The sequence below is a fragment of the Notothenia rossii genome (genome assembly GCF_949606895.1).
Source record: "Notothenia rossii genome assembly, chromosome: 9".
Taxonomy (NCBI): domain Eukaryota; kingdom Metazoa; phylum Chordata; class Actinopteri; order Perciformes; family Nototheniidae; genus Notothenia; species Notothenia rossii.
In genome coordinates, this window is record NC_136907.1 from 80398014 (window position 1) to 80415513 (window position 17500).

Genomic DNA, 17500 nt, shown 5'->3' on the forward strand with positions numbered 1-17500 from the left:
GTGATTTTCTTGGGTCAGAGGTCACTTTACTTTATACATAGTTTTGTGTAAACACTTTAAAAATAAATGTTGCATGAAAGAAAATTAATCAGGAGCAAAGTTGGGTTCGATTGTTCGATCACAGCAGCTTACCCTCTGACCTTTCTCCGGTCTCGTTGCTTTCTTTAAATATAAATGCTTCAAAAGCTCAAAATGTGCCGTTACGATATTTTCGATTTTATTCCTATTTAATAACCTACTCAATTATTTCTTGAATTATTGGTAAACCTCTTTTTTTCTACTATAATTATTTTAAATCTTTAATGAACTGTAATCTTATTTTACTTTAAACAAACACTATCGCCACCTGAGTGGTCTATGGTCATTGTTTGTGTGTTTGTTTGTATTTTATTGGTCACTGTTTTCTATGTGATATCAACTTTCTGTGACGCACTTTGGACTGCACTTCTTGTTTGAAAGGTGCTATACAAATAAAGCTTATTATTATTAATTGAATATAATTAAAGTGTAATCCTAATGAAATATAACTTAAAACTGTATCGTCACCTTATAGAGGAAACAGATGCACACATACATCCCAGTGGTGTAAAGTAACTACGTACATTTACTACTAAGTACTCCGTGAGTACAATTTTGAGGTACTTGTACGTTACTTGAGTATTTCCTTTTTATGCCACATTATACTTCTTCTCCTCTGCATTTATATAACAGCTTTAGCTACTTTTAACAAAACGGATCTCTAAAAATTCAGATTATTACAATGTTTTACAAAAAGTCCATCAGAACTTTGTTTTTCTACAACAGACAAATGCTACTTAATGAAACAATATGATGTGGAAATGTCACACGACACTGTGTGTGTGTGTGTGTGTGTGTGTGTGTGTGTGTGTGTGTGTGTGTGTGTGTGTGTGTGTGTGTGTGTGTGTGTGTGTGTGTGTGTGTGTGTGTGTGTGTGTGTGTGTGTGTGTGTGTGTGTGTGTGTCTCAGGGACTCGGTGCCTCCCGGAGAGAGTCTGCAGAAAGAATTCAAGCTGCTGCCTCTTCTGGCCAACAACCGCGAGAGGAGAGGCATCGCTCTGGACGGGAAGCTGAAGCACGAGGACACCAACCTGGCCTCGTCCAGCATGTGAGACACAAAGCTTTACCTACGGAAAGCCCTCAGTGCCACAATACGCCACTATTTCAATGCAATCTTAAAGCTCCCCTCGTCTACTCTTTCTCATCAAGGTCTCAGATATATCCAGAGCCTGTCTCTGATTGGCTGAAACTCCAAACAGATCATTGCAGCATTACCCATAATCCCCTCTGTTTCAGCCCTGTTTCCAAAGTGCTGATTCTCTGTCTGTTACTTTAGATGAAAATAAGGAGTCCCTCAGGGCAAATGAAAAGTGAAACCGGGGTGAAAAGGGTGTTACATTGACTTAATTATGAATGTTGTTACATCAAGGCCAAAAATTAGGATGAGCGCCAACGGTCAAAAATGTTTTTCCCCTCCCAGAGCTACCAGCGCAGCGCCCCCCAGATCTGGCGCCCTAGGCGACCGCCTATGCCAAAAATCGGTCCTGCCAGTACATACAGTGGCAATGTCTCAAGATTTAGCAAAAATACACCTTTATTGAACATACAGTAACACAAGTACTACAAATCCACATAACAAAACAATCAAAAATGAAAAACGGTACCTGGCTGGCGCCCCCTAGCAGCGGCACGCATATTTCAGCATATTTCACCTATTTGTATATAGGGAAAACACTGCCAGAAAAAAGGTGAAAAGTAGCCCTGAGCCGGAACTACCCCTAGAGGAAAACCCGGCCCGCCTAAACCGTGCTACGTGCTGCAGTGGAAAAGCGCCATAAGTAAAAAAAGAAAATGTGGTAACATTTATGTGAGGGAGGATGTGCAGTGAGGCGGTCATTATTGAAATTAAACACCCGTCGTTTGAAGAGAGGGCGAATGTGTGTTTGATTGAAAATGTTCATGTTGAATATTTTCTGTTTCAGTATCAAGGAGGGAGTTCTGAAGGAGGTGATGGGGATCATTGTCTCATACCGAGTCCTGGTGAAGCTCGTCATTGGAGGGTCAGTGTGTGTGTGCGTGCGTGCGTGCGTGCGTGCGTGCGTGCGTGTGTGTGTGTGTGTGTGTGTGTGTGAAAAATCTGATTTTTTTGTTTTTCTGAAACAATTCTGACTTTTTGGATATTTCAGAAAAAATCTGATTTTTCTGTAAAAAAAAACATTAAGTAAAAAAATCCGATTTTCACAAAAACAATATAACATTTTTCAAGGCGACATTTTCCTCATACTGCCTGTCCAGTCTGAAACCAGAGCCCAGTCTGTTCTGATTGGCTAGCTAGCTGGCTCTGTTCTGATTGGTCAACCAGCTTAGAGATGTCCCGCCCCTTAGTTATTATGTTCACTGTTTTCTTCTGTTGCAAACCAATGGATAAAAACATCAGTTAATTCATTTAGATAACGTTGCGTTAAAATATGAAACAATCAACTTATTATTTTGTTCTGATTTTCATCTTTTGCCTCTGCTGCCCGACAGGATGATGGGATCGAGGTGAGTTCATGTCTGCTTGTTTCTATCAGTAACAGGAAGTAGATTAGTGACCGAATGTAGATCAGTATTTTCTCAGGCAGAAACAAATGATTGGTAATAAAAGTGAAATGTCTAAACTAAAATCATTTCTGCCCAATCTCTGCTTTACGTTCCGATATGTAACGAAAACTTGAGGTTTATCCACATGCTAAATGATCAAATGTTTTAAATATCTGTAAATTATTGTAGCTTCTGGGATGATCTTATCTTAAAAAGTGGAGCATGTTTAATCAACACACACTCTTTGTTGAACCCGTGAGTGTTAAATTATATTTTCTGTATTTCTGCAGTGAGGTCTCTCTGGAAGTTCCCTTCAAACTGATGCATCCTAAACCTGACCCAGGTGTGTGTGTGTGTGTGTGTGTGTGTGTGTGTGTGTGTGTGTGTGTGTGTGTGTGTGTGTGTGTGTGTGTGTGTGTGTGTGTGTGTGTATGTGTATGTATGTGTGTGTGTGTGTGTGTGTGTGTGTGTGTGTGTGTGTGTGTGTTACTAAAACTGTAAACAAAATAACTAGCTCAAATTATAACAAGGGCTAAGATCAACACACAGTATTAAATAAATACCCAAAAGCCTCGTGTAAAGGACGTTAACTCTTTAATGACTACGTAGTAAATGCATTAATTCAAATCTATAAATCTGTTCATGAGATAAGATGAGAGGTACTTTATTTATCCCAAATTGGGAAATGTTTTATAGTTGGAAAGTCCAATCAATGAAGCTGAATCTAATCTGTTTTTTTTTTCGTCTTTCTTCTTAATGCTGTGAACAGTGAAGGAGAGGTAAGATGGTTCATTCAGCAAATTATAAAAATATACATGTTTTTTACTCTCGTTTGATCCTGAAGGTCTCTGTCCCCGGAGTGAGAGCCAATGAACGAATACGGTTAGGGTTATCTGGATCTGGAACGTTTTGCTGTGGTTTTGGAGGTTATTGAAGAGTCCATTTCTGACTAGTTCAGGACCAGAAAGGCAGTTCTGAGTCCCATACAACTTTAAAATGGACCCAAAATTCTTTAAAATCAGCCAACAGAAAATACAAATATGGTCACTTTCTGGTTAAAACTGAAAAAAAATTATCCTTTAAATGTCAGAAATTGATTCAACATCCTCAATAACCCCTGAAGAAAACTCAAACCGTCCAAATCAACCAAACCATGTTTTAACTATTGTCTGCTTATTAACACCACTTATGCTAATTGTCCAAATTGCCATTATGCAAGTTAGCTGCAGTTTCAATTAGCTTGAGAACCCTACTATACCTTTCTATCATAAGACTTTGGGGTGCTCAACATTTCCGGGTTCACAATACGACTCTCTGATCTGCAGACACACTATGGTGTTGAAGTTAAAGTCTCAGCTCTTCTACATGTGATGAACCCTGGTGTTGAGCTCTGACAGTGAAAGCAGATCTTCTCTCGTCTGCAGTGAGATGGAGCAGGAGGTGGAGTTCCAGGAGTTTAAGCGCAGCTACCAGAAGGGGATTATCGATGACGATGATGAAGATGGAAACGTGTCGGCCGGTGACGACGCTGCGCCCATAGAGAAATAAAGGAGACGGAACGAGCGTCGAAAAAACAAACAGCCTCTCCTCAGAGTTTTAGTTAAGGGACCATATCTGTGATTCAGCCTGTTTACGTCACTCCGTCATACAGGACAGCATTAGGGTCACATGAGGGGGAAATGGGGATGTGACCAAAAGTAACAAATTATTAAATTCCTAATTTATTCTTAGAAATCTGAGAAAACCTGAGATTTTCAGGAAAATAAATTACCAGAAAAAAATCAATATTGTTTTACTTTTGGTCGCATCCCAATATTGTCCCTCATGTGGTCAAAACCCTCTTCCGTACACTCGGGTCAAAACTGGTTATTTTTAGCACACACTTCAAACATCAAGCAGACCCAATGCAACACACATTACCACATGAAGTGTTGTCTATATGCGTATAAATATATGCAGTTTCTTATTGATGCAGGCTATAGCCTTGATACTGTAGATGACTCGCAGTCAAAGACGCTTTGTCTTTAGCTGATATGCAGAACCACTGATATGGTCTTCATGAAATGAATCGTTCTGATTTATTAGTATATTTGTTGTGCTTTTTCAGTCATGCTTCTACAGTAGTTCCTGACTCTTAGAACAAGAGGCTGAAGCAAAGACTACGTTTAATCATATTTGATTTGAGCTCAAAATGGTGGTGTGAATAGGATTACTAAAGCTAGGCCAAATTAAACTGGCCTTCCTCTGATTCCTCTCCTGTAGTGTGATCTATAGGTTTGTGTGCATGTAAACGGTCTGCAAAGATTAAAACCCCTCCCTTCTCCTCCATTGGACTCCTTTGTTTACTTCCAGCGCATAGTGACATCATTACGGAACACTCGTGCTCCTATTGGCTAGCGCTCGAACACGTCGTACGTGATAGGCTGAGGGGCGGGACATCTCTAAGCAGAGACGTCACATGGTACCCATGTCAGAACAAACTGCCATCTCTGCAGACTTTGACACGGACAATATATTTAAATGAAGAAAATACTTTAGTTTTGTCTCTTGGTTTGAGAGTTTTTTAAATGTTATCTGTTTCTGAAAAAAGACAAAAGCAAGCCTCAGGAGAAAGTAAACTTTTAATTTCAGACAAAAACCACAATACACAGATCCCAGCATCTTACCCACATCTGCGTTATCGCTCAGGACGCCTCAGTCAGCGCTTCAGGGGAGCTTTCATTCATCCTTACGCCTGATTGTGTTCATCTCTGTGTCGTCCAAAAAGTCCAGAAATCGACATACTTGTTTTTTCGAATTCACCAAAAGGTTTTAAAAGTGTTTCGTAAAGAACTCATGACCCCTTCTTCCCTGTTGAGTCACGCTGAATATCTGTTATCTAAAATATTAAAGACAATTTCATCTTCTTAAAAAATGAATTCAGTTTTAATGTTTATTTTATGAAACAACATTTTTGAACCCACCCTCAAACTTGATGACTTTTTATTTGGTGCAGTTAATAAACAAACACATGGTTGTCTGACCAGGACCTCCACCATCTGGTGTCCTTCACAGCGCCTTCCCTCAAACCTCTTTCTGATTTTGACTTGACTTTTGCACGGGGATGTTTCACATATTTATATTTTCAATCAAACAACGGCATTTCCCTTTACAATCTCTCTCTCTCTTTGGCAGATTTATTTTCAATACAAATCACATCTTCTTTCGCTAAACCAAAATATTTGAATTAAAAAACTTGAGTGAGACAAAAGAACGGCAAGGGTTGTATTTGAACTACAGATCTCACATTAGTATATCTATGAACCCAGCCAAACAGAGTCAGCTCCAATGTGGCTCAAATATAATGACATGGACCAATTTCCTGCTAAAATGTGCTACAGTTAGCTCAAGCAGGTTTCAGGGCCAAAAGTCTGCACCCGGCATCAGACCAGCCAGTCGATGGTTTTGTTGTCTTTGGTTCGAAGCCTGAAATAAGCTCTGTGATTAAAACGAGCTGAAGAGATTTCGAACCAAAACACGTCATCCCTCCTGCTCCACTTTAATAAACCCACCATTGTGCTCCCTACCTTCACTGTGGAAGATGCACTAATCTGCGAGAAACGGCTTGAAGCTTTTCTGCCTCTTCCAAATAACAATTCCTAAAAGGAAGATGGAGCTTGGCCTGTTTTGAAGATGGTCCTAATCCTCTTTGTGCTGTCAAGTGATTTCTTGCAGTGCACATTTAAAGACAAATCAGCCAATCTCAATACTTATACATAGTTTGATCTTCTTTCCATCGTCACTGAATGAAGGGACTCTGCTCAAACTCGACTCTGTTGCTTTTGTCTGAAATAAAATGACGAAGTTGTTGCAGGGCTTGTGATCCAAGCAGCCGCCACGGCCATGCTTGCAATTTAAAATAATTAACTTTTATCAAACGTTACGTATCATCAACATTTAAAAAGGTAGAAAGTATTAACGGTCTAAAACTAAACTGCAGGTCGCTGAACTCAAGGATAACAAAACATTTACTCAGAGGATTCGTAGTGCTTTAAAAACATTTAATTATTTCTGAACCTCTACAGCTCAGCGGTCTAACCGTTCATTAAAGTAATTACAAAAAAGCATTTGTGCATTTTGCTATTTCAGTGAGTGTTGAATCATGAGACTGAATATATCTCCACTTTTAAAGGAGGGGTATTTCCCTTAATGAATCCCATTTAAAACAAAAATAATTGTATTTTATTGTTTCCTCAATTTGTTATTCGTTTTCCAAGACTCCAACACAATACCGTCTGTTATGAGTTTACTAAACCACGTGATAAACTGAAGAAACTGAAACGTTGACTTTAACCAAATATTATATCAACACATTTCACAACGGTATTAGGCTAGATGAAAGAAATACTATTAAGTTAAAATAAGTTCAACTTCATATTTTTGCTTTCGACTAACATAATACAGTTATGTGAAATGTACAACTGAGAATGTTGTTTAAAATTGGAATATCTCGGGCTACGAAGAGGGCGTCCATAGGGGACCTGTTCTAGGTTACTGAATTAGGGTTAGGTTATTGAATTAGGGTTAGGTTATTGAATTAGGGTTCGGTTATAGAATTAGGGTTAGGTTATTGAATTAGGGTTCGGTTATAGAATTAGGGTTAGGTTACTGAATTAGGGTTAGGTTATTCAATTAGGGTTAGGTTATTCAATTAGGGTTAGGTTACTGAATTAGGGTTAGGTTACTGAATTAGGGTTAGGTTATTCAATTAGGGTTAGGTTATTCAATTAGGGTTAGGTTATTCAATTAGGGTTAGGTTATTGAATTAGGGTTAGGTTACTGAATTAGGTTTAGGTTACTGAATTAGGGTTAAGTTATTGAATTAGGGTTAGGTTATTCAATTAGGGTTAGGTTATTCAATTAGGGTTAGGTTATTCAGTTAGGGTTAGGTTATTGAATTAGGGTTAGGTTACTGAATTAGGGTTAGGTTACTGAATTAGGGTTAGGTTATTCAATTAGGGTTAGGTTACTGAATTAGGGTTAGGTTATTCAATTAGGGTTACGTTATTGAATTAGGGTTAGGTTATTGAATTAGGGTTAGGTTATTGAATTAGGGTTAGGTTACTGAATTAGGGTTAGGTTACTGAATTAGGGTTAGGTTATTGAATTAGGGTTAGGTTATTGAATTAGGGTTACGTTATTCAGTTAGGGTTAGGTTATTGAATTAGGGTTAGGTTACTGAATTAGGGTTAGGTTACTGAATTAGGGTTAGGTTATTCAATTAGGGTTAGGTTACTGAATTAGGGTTAGGTTATTCAATTAGGGTTACGTTATTGAATTAGGGTTAGGTTATTCAATTAGGGTTAGGTTACTGAATTAGGGTTAGGTTATTCAATTAGGGTTAGGTTATTCAATTAGGGTTAGGTTATTCAATTAGGGTTAGGTTACTGAATTGGGGTTAGGTTACTGAATTATGGTTAGGTTATTCAATTAGGGTTAGGTTATTCAATTAGGGTTAGGTTATTGAATTAGGGTTAGGTTACTGAATTAGGGTTAGGTTATTGAATAAGGGTTAGGTTACTGAATTATGGTTAGGTTATTCAATTAGGGTTAGGTTATTGAATTAGGGTTAGGTTACTGAATTAGGGTTAGGTTACCGAATAAGGGTTAGGTTATTGAATTAGGGTTAGGTTACTGAATTAGGGTTAGGTTACTGAATTAGGGTTAGGTTACTGAATTAGGGTTAGGTTATTGAATTAGGGTTAGGTTACTGAATTAGGGTTAGGTTATTGAATAAGGGTTAGGTTACTGAATTATGGTTAGGTTATTCAATTAGGGTTAGGTTATTGAATTAGGGTTAGGTTACTGAATTAGGGTTAGGTTACCGAATAAGGGTTAGGTTATTGAATTAGGGTTAGGTTACTGAATTAGGGTTAGGTTACTGAATTAGGGTTAGGTTACTGAATAAGGGTTAGGTTACTGAATTAGGGTTAGGTTACTGAATTAGGGTTAGGTTATTGAATTAGGGTTAGGTTACTGAATTAGGGTTAGGTTATAGAATTAGGGTTAGGTTACTGAATTAGGGTTAGGTTACTGAATTAGGGATAGGTTATTGAATTAGGGTTAGGTTATTGAATTGGGGTTAGGTTATTGAATTAGGGTTAGGTTATTGAATTATGGCTAGGGTTAGTTTAAGGGGCTATTTACCACCGGTAATGCTGTGTACAATTTGATTATTTTGGGCTACGAGGTGGGAAAGTGTAATGGCGGGGGTTAAAAGTTAAGTTATGGAAGTCCATCCAATAGCTGTTGAGATGTTTCACCTGAAAACCAAAATGGTCAGCGCTAAGAGGATTCGATTTTAATGTGTAATGGATACAATGTGATAACTGCAATCTTATTTGCACCCCCAGGTTTTTATCTGTTTTACCGGATTATTGCATTGTCATTAAACCTGTAGATCAAAAAGCTCTAACGTTCGTAAAATTGACATGGGCCTCTTAATATTTTTTAATGAGCGTCAGGTGTATACACTAACTCCAAACACCAGAGAGGACCGACATCAGTAACAGTGATCGTTCTTCTCTTAACTCATACGGACACATAATTAATTACCTTTATTCTTGAAATAACGTCCTGCACTGAGCTTCTCTGTGTTAGGGTATTTATATTTCACACATACTTTATTAATTTCTGATGCAAAACCACTGACAGGTGAGCGGAAAACGCTGATATATATTGACTTCTCTCGCTATAGACGCTCCCCTCACAAAATGGCCTTGAATGCACCGCTATTCTCATTCCTATTGCAGCGTCAGATCATAAAACCGTTTTATTTTTGTAGATAATGTGACAAAATACCCCTCCTTTAAAACATGCATTGGTTTTGATTGGCTTGAGGCGTCATCTACCCGCGACTGACTGACTATGGTTGAGGCGTGGTGGCTTGCGAGGAACTATTCCAGGTGAATTTGCCGTCATACATTTCAGGGGGAATAATTTGAGAACCTGGTCCTTCTCGACCAAACATGGTCATTTCGCAGGAGTCAGGGTACAGCAGAAACCCAGAAAAAATGCTGATGTAATCATCGCCGGCTATCACGCCGTTGAAGTTGTCGTCCTTCACCTGCAGCCACACTTTGTTCCCCACCAAGAGGTGCAAGACGACGGTCATCGTGGCGGAGGACAGGTTGTTCACTTCAGTCACCATTGCCATGCGATCGAAGTTTTTGTACAAGCCGACAACAACGGGCTTCCCGGAGACGGCCAAGCTGAAGCTGAAGACAAAGGTGCCGTTGACGGGCGCCGTGTACATTCCCATCTCTGGATTGAAGTGGCCCTGCAGGTTGAAGATGACTCGATTGAAAGTAATGGGCCAGTTTGGAGCAGGATAGGGGCTGTCGAGAGCGGCGGAGAATGAAGATTTAATGGGCGTTGAGCATGGCCCGGGGACCCCCCTCACACCCAGGTCACCCTTGTTGCCCTTAAGCCCCATGGAGCCTTTGTCACCCTGGGCACCATCGTCCCCTTTATCCCCATTGAACCCTTGATCTCCTGGAAGTCCATTTGTGCCGTTTATCCCATCGGTGCAGTTACACATCCCCTGCTCACCTTGGTCCCCCTTCAGGCCGTCCATGCCGGGGTTTCCAGGGGTTCCCAGGTCCCCCTTAGGGCCCTTCATACCTTTCTGTCCCATTGGTCCCTGAACCCCAGGAAGACCTCGAGCTCCGGCTGGTCCTGCGGAGCCTTGTAGACCCGGCGGACCTGGCACACTTTCACAGGATGCGGGACAAATACCGTCTTCTCCCTGAGGTCCCAGGGGTCCTGGGGGGCCTTCAGATCCGAAGTCCCCTTTGTCTCCTAGAGACACAATAAGGACACATGCATTAGGGCTGCTCTATTAGGGGGCAAATAACTAATTGCAATTAAGATATGATTTGCGAAATATGGAATATGGAAGATGGTATGATCATGAAACAAAATGTACATTAACATGATGTAATTGAGTATATACTGTATATATATATAGACCTCTCTGCAGCTACACAAATATAGAATAATGTGCAGCCCTAATATTAATTACAATTAGAAATGTCTTTGTGAACCCAGCCAGTTTAGCTATAGCAAAATGGGAATGTGACGTCATCTACTCCCAGTATATGTTCATGTACTGGAAGATTAATTACGCTGTTTTGTTAGCATAACATTAGCTGTCTAACCTCTATCCGGATGACTCTATAGTCAATGAACCTGTAGATCTGAAGGTCCTCAAGCCCCTGTTTGTAAACCTGACATGGTTTCGTATTGCAGTGTCAGATCATAAAACAGTTATATTTTATTTCAGTCGAGTCATGACTTCCATTTAGCATAACCTGTACAGTGATCTCTGCAGACCTTTGTAGCCTCGTGAGCCTTTCATCCCGGAGAGTCCGGTGCCGCCACTCTGACCCTTCTCCCCCAGGTCTCCCTTCTGACCTGAAACCGCAGACAAAGACCGAACAAATATTACAAAACAAATCACAGGCAAGACGAGCTGACCTGCATCCTTCCCTGTTCCATAGTGATGTCACTATAAGATAAGCTCAGTAGTTTAACAGCAACAGGGTAAGGATGAAAAACAGGACAGAACAGAACAAGATTAATACAATTCAAGATCAAATCAAAGATAAAAATGTGTAAACATGGAGTGCAATTATCTTATTTTATTATCAAGTTTTATATTTACTTTTGCACTAATGTGTAACCAGCATGTTGCAGATGATTTTATATTTTAACCCGGAGGGAACACAGGGATTGTGACGAGTCAGAGCTAGCATGTAGCTGTACATGCTAACAACACGCCTGAGGCCGGTGTGTTTGAAGTGAAGTCTTGAACTCACCCTTGATCCCCTGAACGCCGGTGAATCCTCGCGGCCCGGAGAAGCCCGTCATCCCTCTCACCCCGGCACTCCCAGGAGTTCCTGACAGGGATCACACACAGGTATTCATTTTAATATTAGACATATGAAGAAGTTAAACTTTAAACATCCATGAGTTAAACACTTGATCCAGGATCAAAGCCACATAGCTGCACCTGCAAGGTGAATACAGCTGGTAACAGAACAAGTGTTTGAATGCGTACATGAACAGGTTTATGATATCACTGCCCCGTCTAAGACACCATCTGACTTTCATTACATTTGACTCGAGTGTTTCCTCAACTGAATGTGTTGCTTCAAATAATCCTTCTGCATCCAGTATGTGACACTGTGAGTGTTGCACGGCCAGATACGGCTCAGCTGACTCAGATAAGGAGATGATACATTATGATGTGATATGCCGTGGACTGTACTTAATGTTACTCTGATCCGGTTACTTATGTTGTGGCAGATATTTAAGTAAGCTTTCTTAACGCTAATGTTCTAATAGTCAGATTGCTCTGAAGATGGGAGGTGATATTCTATTCATGTTCACGTTCACACAGTCGCTGATTTTTGCCGGCCGTCTTTCCTGCAACGTCAGCTTTTCTGTATTTCCTTTCTCCTGTAATATGACTTGATCGCTTTAAACTCTGCACACTGAGCTCTGATTGGTCATCAGGCAGTGCTTTCACTGAGTTGAGCTCTTAGCCTGCAACCTAACCTGCTCCGGAGCAGGTTAGCCGCACAGCATCAGTTACCATGGAGATCTATCCTGCTAAAAAGAGAACCAGCTTCGTAGGACCGGAAAGTTTTCCCTGAAGTTAGCCGCTAAGAGAACATCCTGCTTCGTAGTACAGGCCTCTGTACTTCCTTGTAAAGCGACCTTGGGTCTCATGAAAGGCGCTATAAAAATCTAAGTTATTATTAATATTATTATTAAAAGAAACATTGGGTTATTTACATAAACTGTTCATATTGCAAATACATGTTTTAACCAGGAAGGGAAGAGGGACATGGATATGACTCATGTGATTTGCAATATATCGTATTGCAATACTTAACATATCGTAGAATCGCAATACTATCGTATCGTGGCTTTGCGATAGTATCATATTGTGGGGAGCCTGGTGATTCCCACCCTAATGTCTAATATTGGTTTATTTTTTAATAGAAGCAAAGTCTCATTATTTATTGTGTGTATATAGACTTTTTTCTTGCACTATGTATATATTGTTCTAATGGTTACACAAGACAAACATCGTTATGACATCACAAAGTATCCAACATCTGATCAGCTCATTTTCAGACAGGTTTTTATAGAAATGGATTAGGACAAAAAGAGAGAGAATCTTTGATCCTGAAACTTTCAGAGTCTCTTTCCACAGAGGGGACACATGTTGATGTAGAAGAGACATGAAGAAGAGGGGACACATGTTGATGTAGAAGAGACATGAAGAAGAGGGGACACATGTTGATGTAGAAGAGACATGAAGAAGAGGGGACACATGTTGATGTAGAAGAGACATGGAGAAGAGGGGACACATGTTGATGTAGAAGAGACATGGAGAAGAGGGGACACATGTTGATGTAGAAGAGACATGAAGAAGAGGGGACACATGTTGATGTAGAAGAGACATGGAGAAGAGGGGACACATGTTGATGTAGAAGAGACATGAAGAAGAGGGGACACATGTTGATGTAGAAGAGACATGAAGAAGAGAGGACACATGTTGATGTAGAAGAGACATGAAGAAGAGGGGACACATGTTGATGTAGAAGAGACATGGAGAAGAGGGGACACATGTTGATGTAGAAGAGACATGGAGAAGAGGGGACACATGTTGATGTAGAAGAGACATGAAGAAGAGGGGACACATGTTGATGTAGAAGAGACATGAAGAAGAGGGGACACATGTTGATGTAGAAGAGACATGAAGAAGAGGGGACACATGTTGATGTAGAAGAGACATGGAGAAGAGGGGACACATGTTGATGTAGAAGAGACATGGAGAAGAGGGGACACATGTTGATGTAGAAGAGACATGGAGAAGAGGGGACACATGTTGATGTAGAAGAGACATGAAGAAGAGAGGACACATGTTGATGTAGAAGAGACATGGAGAAGAGGGGACACATGTTGATGTAGAAGAGACATGAAGAAGAGGGGACACATGTTGATGTAGAAGAGACGGAGACGTGGATTTTGCATCATAGGTGACCTGTAAGTACAGAACATAAGTATTTATATTCCACTACTTCCCACCTCTGGTTTTCACATGCTTCCTGTTTTCCACCACCAGGTGAATAATGTGGACTACATACCTGGGGGGCCCCGGTCCCCTTGGTCCCCTTTGGGCCCCGTGATGCCCTTACATTGGGAGCACAGGCAGGACGGAGGGATCTGATCCAGCGGTATGTCGGGCATGCTCATCAGGATGGAGCAGATCGTAGGGTTCGGCATGGGGGGGGAATTCACCGCGCCTACGGGCATGTAGGTCGTGTTGGGCATGGTAAGGTGCGGGGTCCCGAAGTCCCACTCCGTCATGTTCATGTCTGCCGGGTCCAACATGCGGAGCCGAGGGCGTTCACTGTTGGTGCCGTTAGGCAGATGCATGGCTGAGTGGAGGGAGGGCAGGAGGAGGAGTCCCAGCAGCCTCCACAACATCTGCAGGAGGAAGGTTTGTTTACCACGTGTCACATGACCGGTTTTTTATTTTAATAATTAGACAGTTTATACATCCGAAAAACAAACACAATTAGTAGAAGCAGGAGGACAGAAAGCAGAGATTATACAGAGGTCGCCCTCCCGTTACTCATCCAGTTGCAGGATAAAGAAAAAGTTCAGTTAATTCAATAATTCAATACGCACACAGATAAACTAAATTCTATACATATACAAACAGTATGTACACATATACATACAGTATGTACACATACACACATACAGTATGTACACATATACACATGCAGTATGTACACATATACATACCGTGTGTACACATACACACATACAGTATGTACATATACACATACAGTATGTACACATATACATACAGTGTGTACACATACACACATACAGTATGTACACATATACACATGCAGTATGTACACATATACACATACAGTATGTACACATATACATACAGTATGTACATATACACATACAGTATGTACACATATACATACCGTGTGTACACATACACACATACAGTATGTACATATACACATACAGTATGTACACATATACATACAGTGTGTACACATACACACATACAGTATGTACACATACACACATACAGTATGTACACATATACATACAGTATGTACACATACACAAACAGTATGTACACATATACATACAGTATATACACATACACATACAGTATGTACACATATACATACAGTATGTACACATACACATACAGTATGTACACATATACATACAGTATGTACACATATACATACAGTATGTACACATATACACAAACAGTATGTACACATACACACATACAGTATGTACACATACACACATACAGTATGTACACATATACATACAGTATGTACATATACACATACAGTGTGTACACATACACACATACAGTATGTACACATATACATACAGTATGTACACATACACACATAGAGTATGTACACATACACATACAGTATGTACACATACACACATACAGTATGTACACATATACATACAGTATGTACACATACACACATAGAGTATGTACACATATACATACAGTATGTACACATACACACATACAGTATGTACACATATACATACAGTATGTACACATATACACAAACAGTATGTACACATACACACATACAGTGTGTACACATACACACATACAGTATGTACACATATACATACAGTATGTACACATACACACACAGTATGTACACATACACACATACAGTATGTACACATACACACATACAGTATGTACATATACACATACAGTATGTACACATATACACATGCACCCATCTCCAGGGTAGAAATAAAATAACTAAGTAAAAACAATTACAAATGATCCGACAAGTCCAAGTTCAGATAACAAGACAGTTTCATTTCTCATCCTATTTATAAATAAACTGATAATTAGGATGATATTTATTATTGTTATTATCATTATCATATATCCATATAATCTGTTTTTATCTATTTTTAAGTGAAGCCAATGACCGGGGAAAAATTCTCTAAAATAAACATTACTATAAATCTATTCACGCTAGAATACAAACATTACATGCATTGATGAAGATGAAGATGAAGATGGCGCCGTGTCTCTAGCTCCTCTCCAGCTCTGCATTGTTTTCGTTATATTTGTTATACATGTTGTATCTCTGGAGGAGCTCGGGTCAGAAGAACTCCACTGCCTTTTCTAAACTCTAGCTTTGTGCATATGACAATAAAACCTTTGCATATTTACAATAAATGTAATAATATAGAATACATATAGAATACACACATACATGTTTACATTCTGCTAAAATATAAAATATTGTGTAAATTGTGTACTTCTACTCGACCACATGTATTTAATCCCTTTAGTTACTTTGCAGATCTGAGTACTTCTACTTTTACTCAAGTACAAGATCTGAGTACTTCTACTTTTACTCAAGTACAAGATCTGAGTATTTCTACTTTTACTGAAGTACAAGAACTGAGTACTTCTACTTTTACTCAAGTACAAGCTCTGAGTACTTCTACTTTTACTCAAGAACAAGATCTGAGTACTTCTACTTTTACTCAAGTACAAGATCTGAGTATTTCTACTTTTACTGAAGTACAAGAACTGAGTACTTCTACTTTTACTCAAGTACAAGAACTGAGTACTTCTACTTTCACTCAAGAACAAGATCTGAGTACTTCTACTTTTACTCAAGAACAAGATCTGAGTACTTCTACTTTTACTAAAGTACCAGACCTGAGTACTTCTACTTTTACTAAAGTACCAGACCTGAGTACTTCTACTTTTACTGAAGTACAATAACTGAGTACTTCTACTTTCACTCAAGAACAAGATCTGAGTACTTCTACTTTTACTAAAGTACCAGACCTGAGTACTTCTACTTTTACTCAAGTACAAGATCTGAGTACTTCTACTTTTACTAAAGTACCAGACCTGAGTACTTCTACTTTTACTAAAGTACCAGACCTGAGTACTTCTACTTTTACTGAAGTACAAGAACTGAGTACTTCTACTTTTACTAAAGTACCAGACCTGAGTACTTCTACTTTTACTAAAGTACCAGACCTGAGTACTTCTACTTTTACTAAAGTACCAGACCTGAGTACTTCTACTTTTACTGAAGTACAAGAACTGAGTACTTCTACTTTTACTAAAGTACCAGACCTGAGTACTTCTACTTTTACTAAAGTACCAGACCTGAGTACTTCTACTTTTACTAAAGTACCAGACCTGAGTACTTCTCCCACCTCTTCCTGTTTATACATTAGATTTGTTGTTATTAGTGAATAAAAGTGATCTGGTTCAAACTGTTTCTGTCTGCCCTCACCTGTTGCTCATTATTTCTAACTATTTTGCTATATGTATTTGAAACACGCTGTGCAGGAGCTACAGATGAACTCTGGTACATTCACAGCGATGTTAATAAATGTGCTATCCCCGATAAATATAAGCAAAGACCGTGAGAATAAGAGGTTAGGGGAACACTCACCGCTCGGTCGGCGTGGGGCAGCATCGTCCTTCTGTCTGTCGGAGGAGGGTTGAGAAGATGAGCAGCGTCCAGCTTTGATCCATTTATAAACCTCGCCCAAAACAAAACTCCTTTCACCCCGGACAAAAGGCTGAAGAGGAGGAGGGCGAGGAGTGTCTTCGTATTGTCCCCATGAAGAAGAACTGGGTCTTCTCCCTGTGACCTCCTTCACCAGCAAACTGCAGCACTATATTCCCAGCCGAAAGAAGAGACTGTTTATCTCTCCATCTTTCTCCACCCTCCTTTCTCTCCAGGAAACTGGATTCTCTCCTTTAATTTGTT

At 39.7% G+C, this 17500-nt stretch overlaps 2 protein-coding genes across 2 annotated transcripts in view; one reads left to right on the top strand and one right to left on the bottom strand.

Annotated features, from left to right (window-relative positions):
- LOC307019992 (S-arrestin-like) overlaps positions 1–4153 on the top strand; it is a gene marked incomplete at its 5' end in the record, with an annotated part of 4502 nt that extends 349 nt beyond the window's left edge. Inside the window, 6 exons of the mRNA XM_079651086.1 lie at positions 988–1125; positions 2000–2077; positions 2547–2561; positions 2891–2943; positions 3445–3482; positions 4025–4153. Of these exons, the coding sequence (XP_079507212.1) occupies positions 988–1125; positions 2000–2077; positions 2547–2561; positions 2891–2943; positions 3445–3473 (313 nt within the window). The 3' untranslated portion in view covers positions 3474–3482; positions 4025–4153. The remainder of the gene's footprint in view (positions 1–987; positions 1126–1999; positions 2078–2546; positions 2562–2890; positions 2944–3444; positions 3483–4024) is intronic.
- Positions 4154–8677: 4524 nt separating this feature from the next.
- The window catches only part of LOC307018655 (uncharacterized protein), a 9196-nt gene continuing 373 nt past the window's right edge, over positions 8678–17500 (bottom strand). Inside the window, exons 1-5 of the mRNA XM_079648999.1 lie at positions 17180–17500; positions 13802–14144; positions 11459–11539; positions 10974–11054; positions 8678–10439 (exon numbers count right to left, since the gene is read on the bottom strand). The exon at positions 17180–17500 is cut by the window's right edge and continues 373 nt beyond it. Of these exons, the coding sequence (XP_079505125.1) occupies positions 9505–10439; positions 10974–11054; positions 11459–11539; positions 13802–14144; positions 17180–17203 (1464 nt within the window). The 5' untranslated portion in view covers positions 17204–17500 and the 3' untranslated portion in view covers positions 8678–9504. The remainder of the gene's footprint in view (positions 10440–10973; positions 11055–11458; positions 11540–13801; positions 14145–17179) is intronic.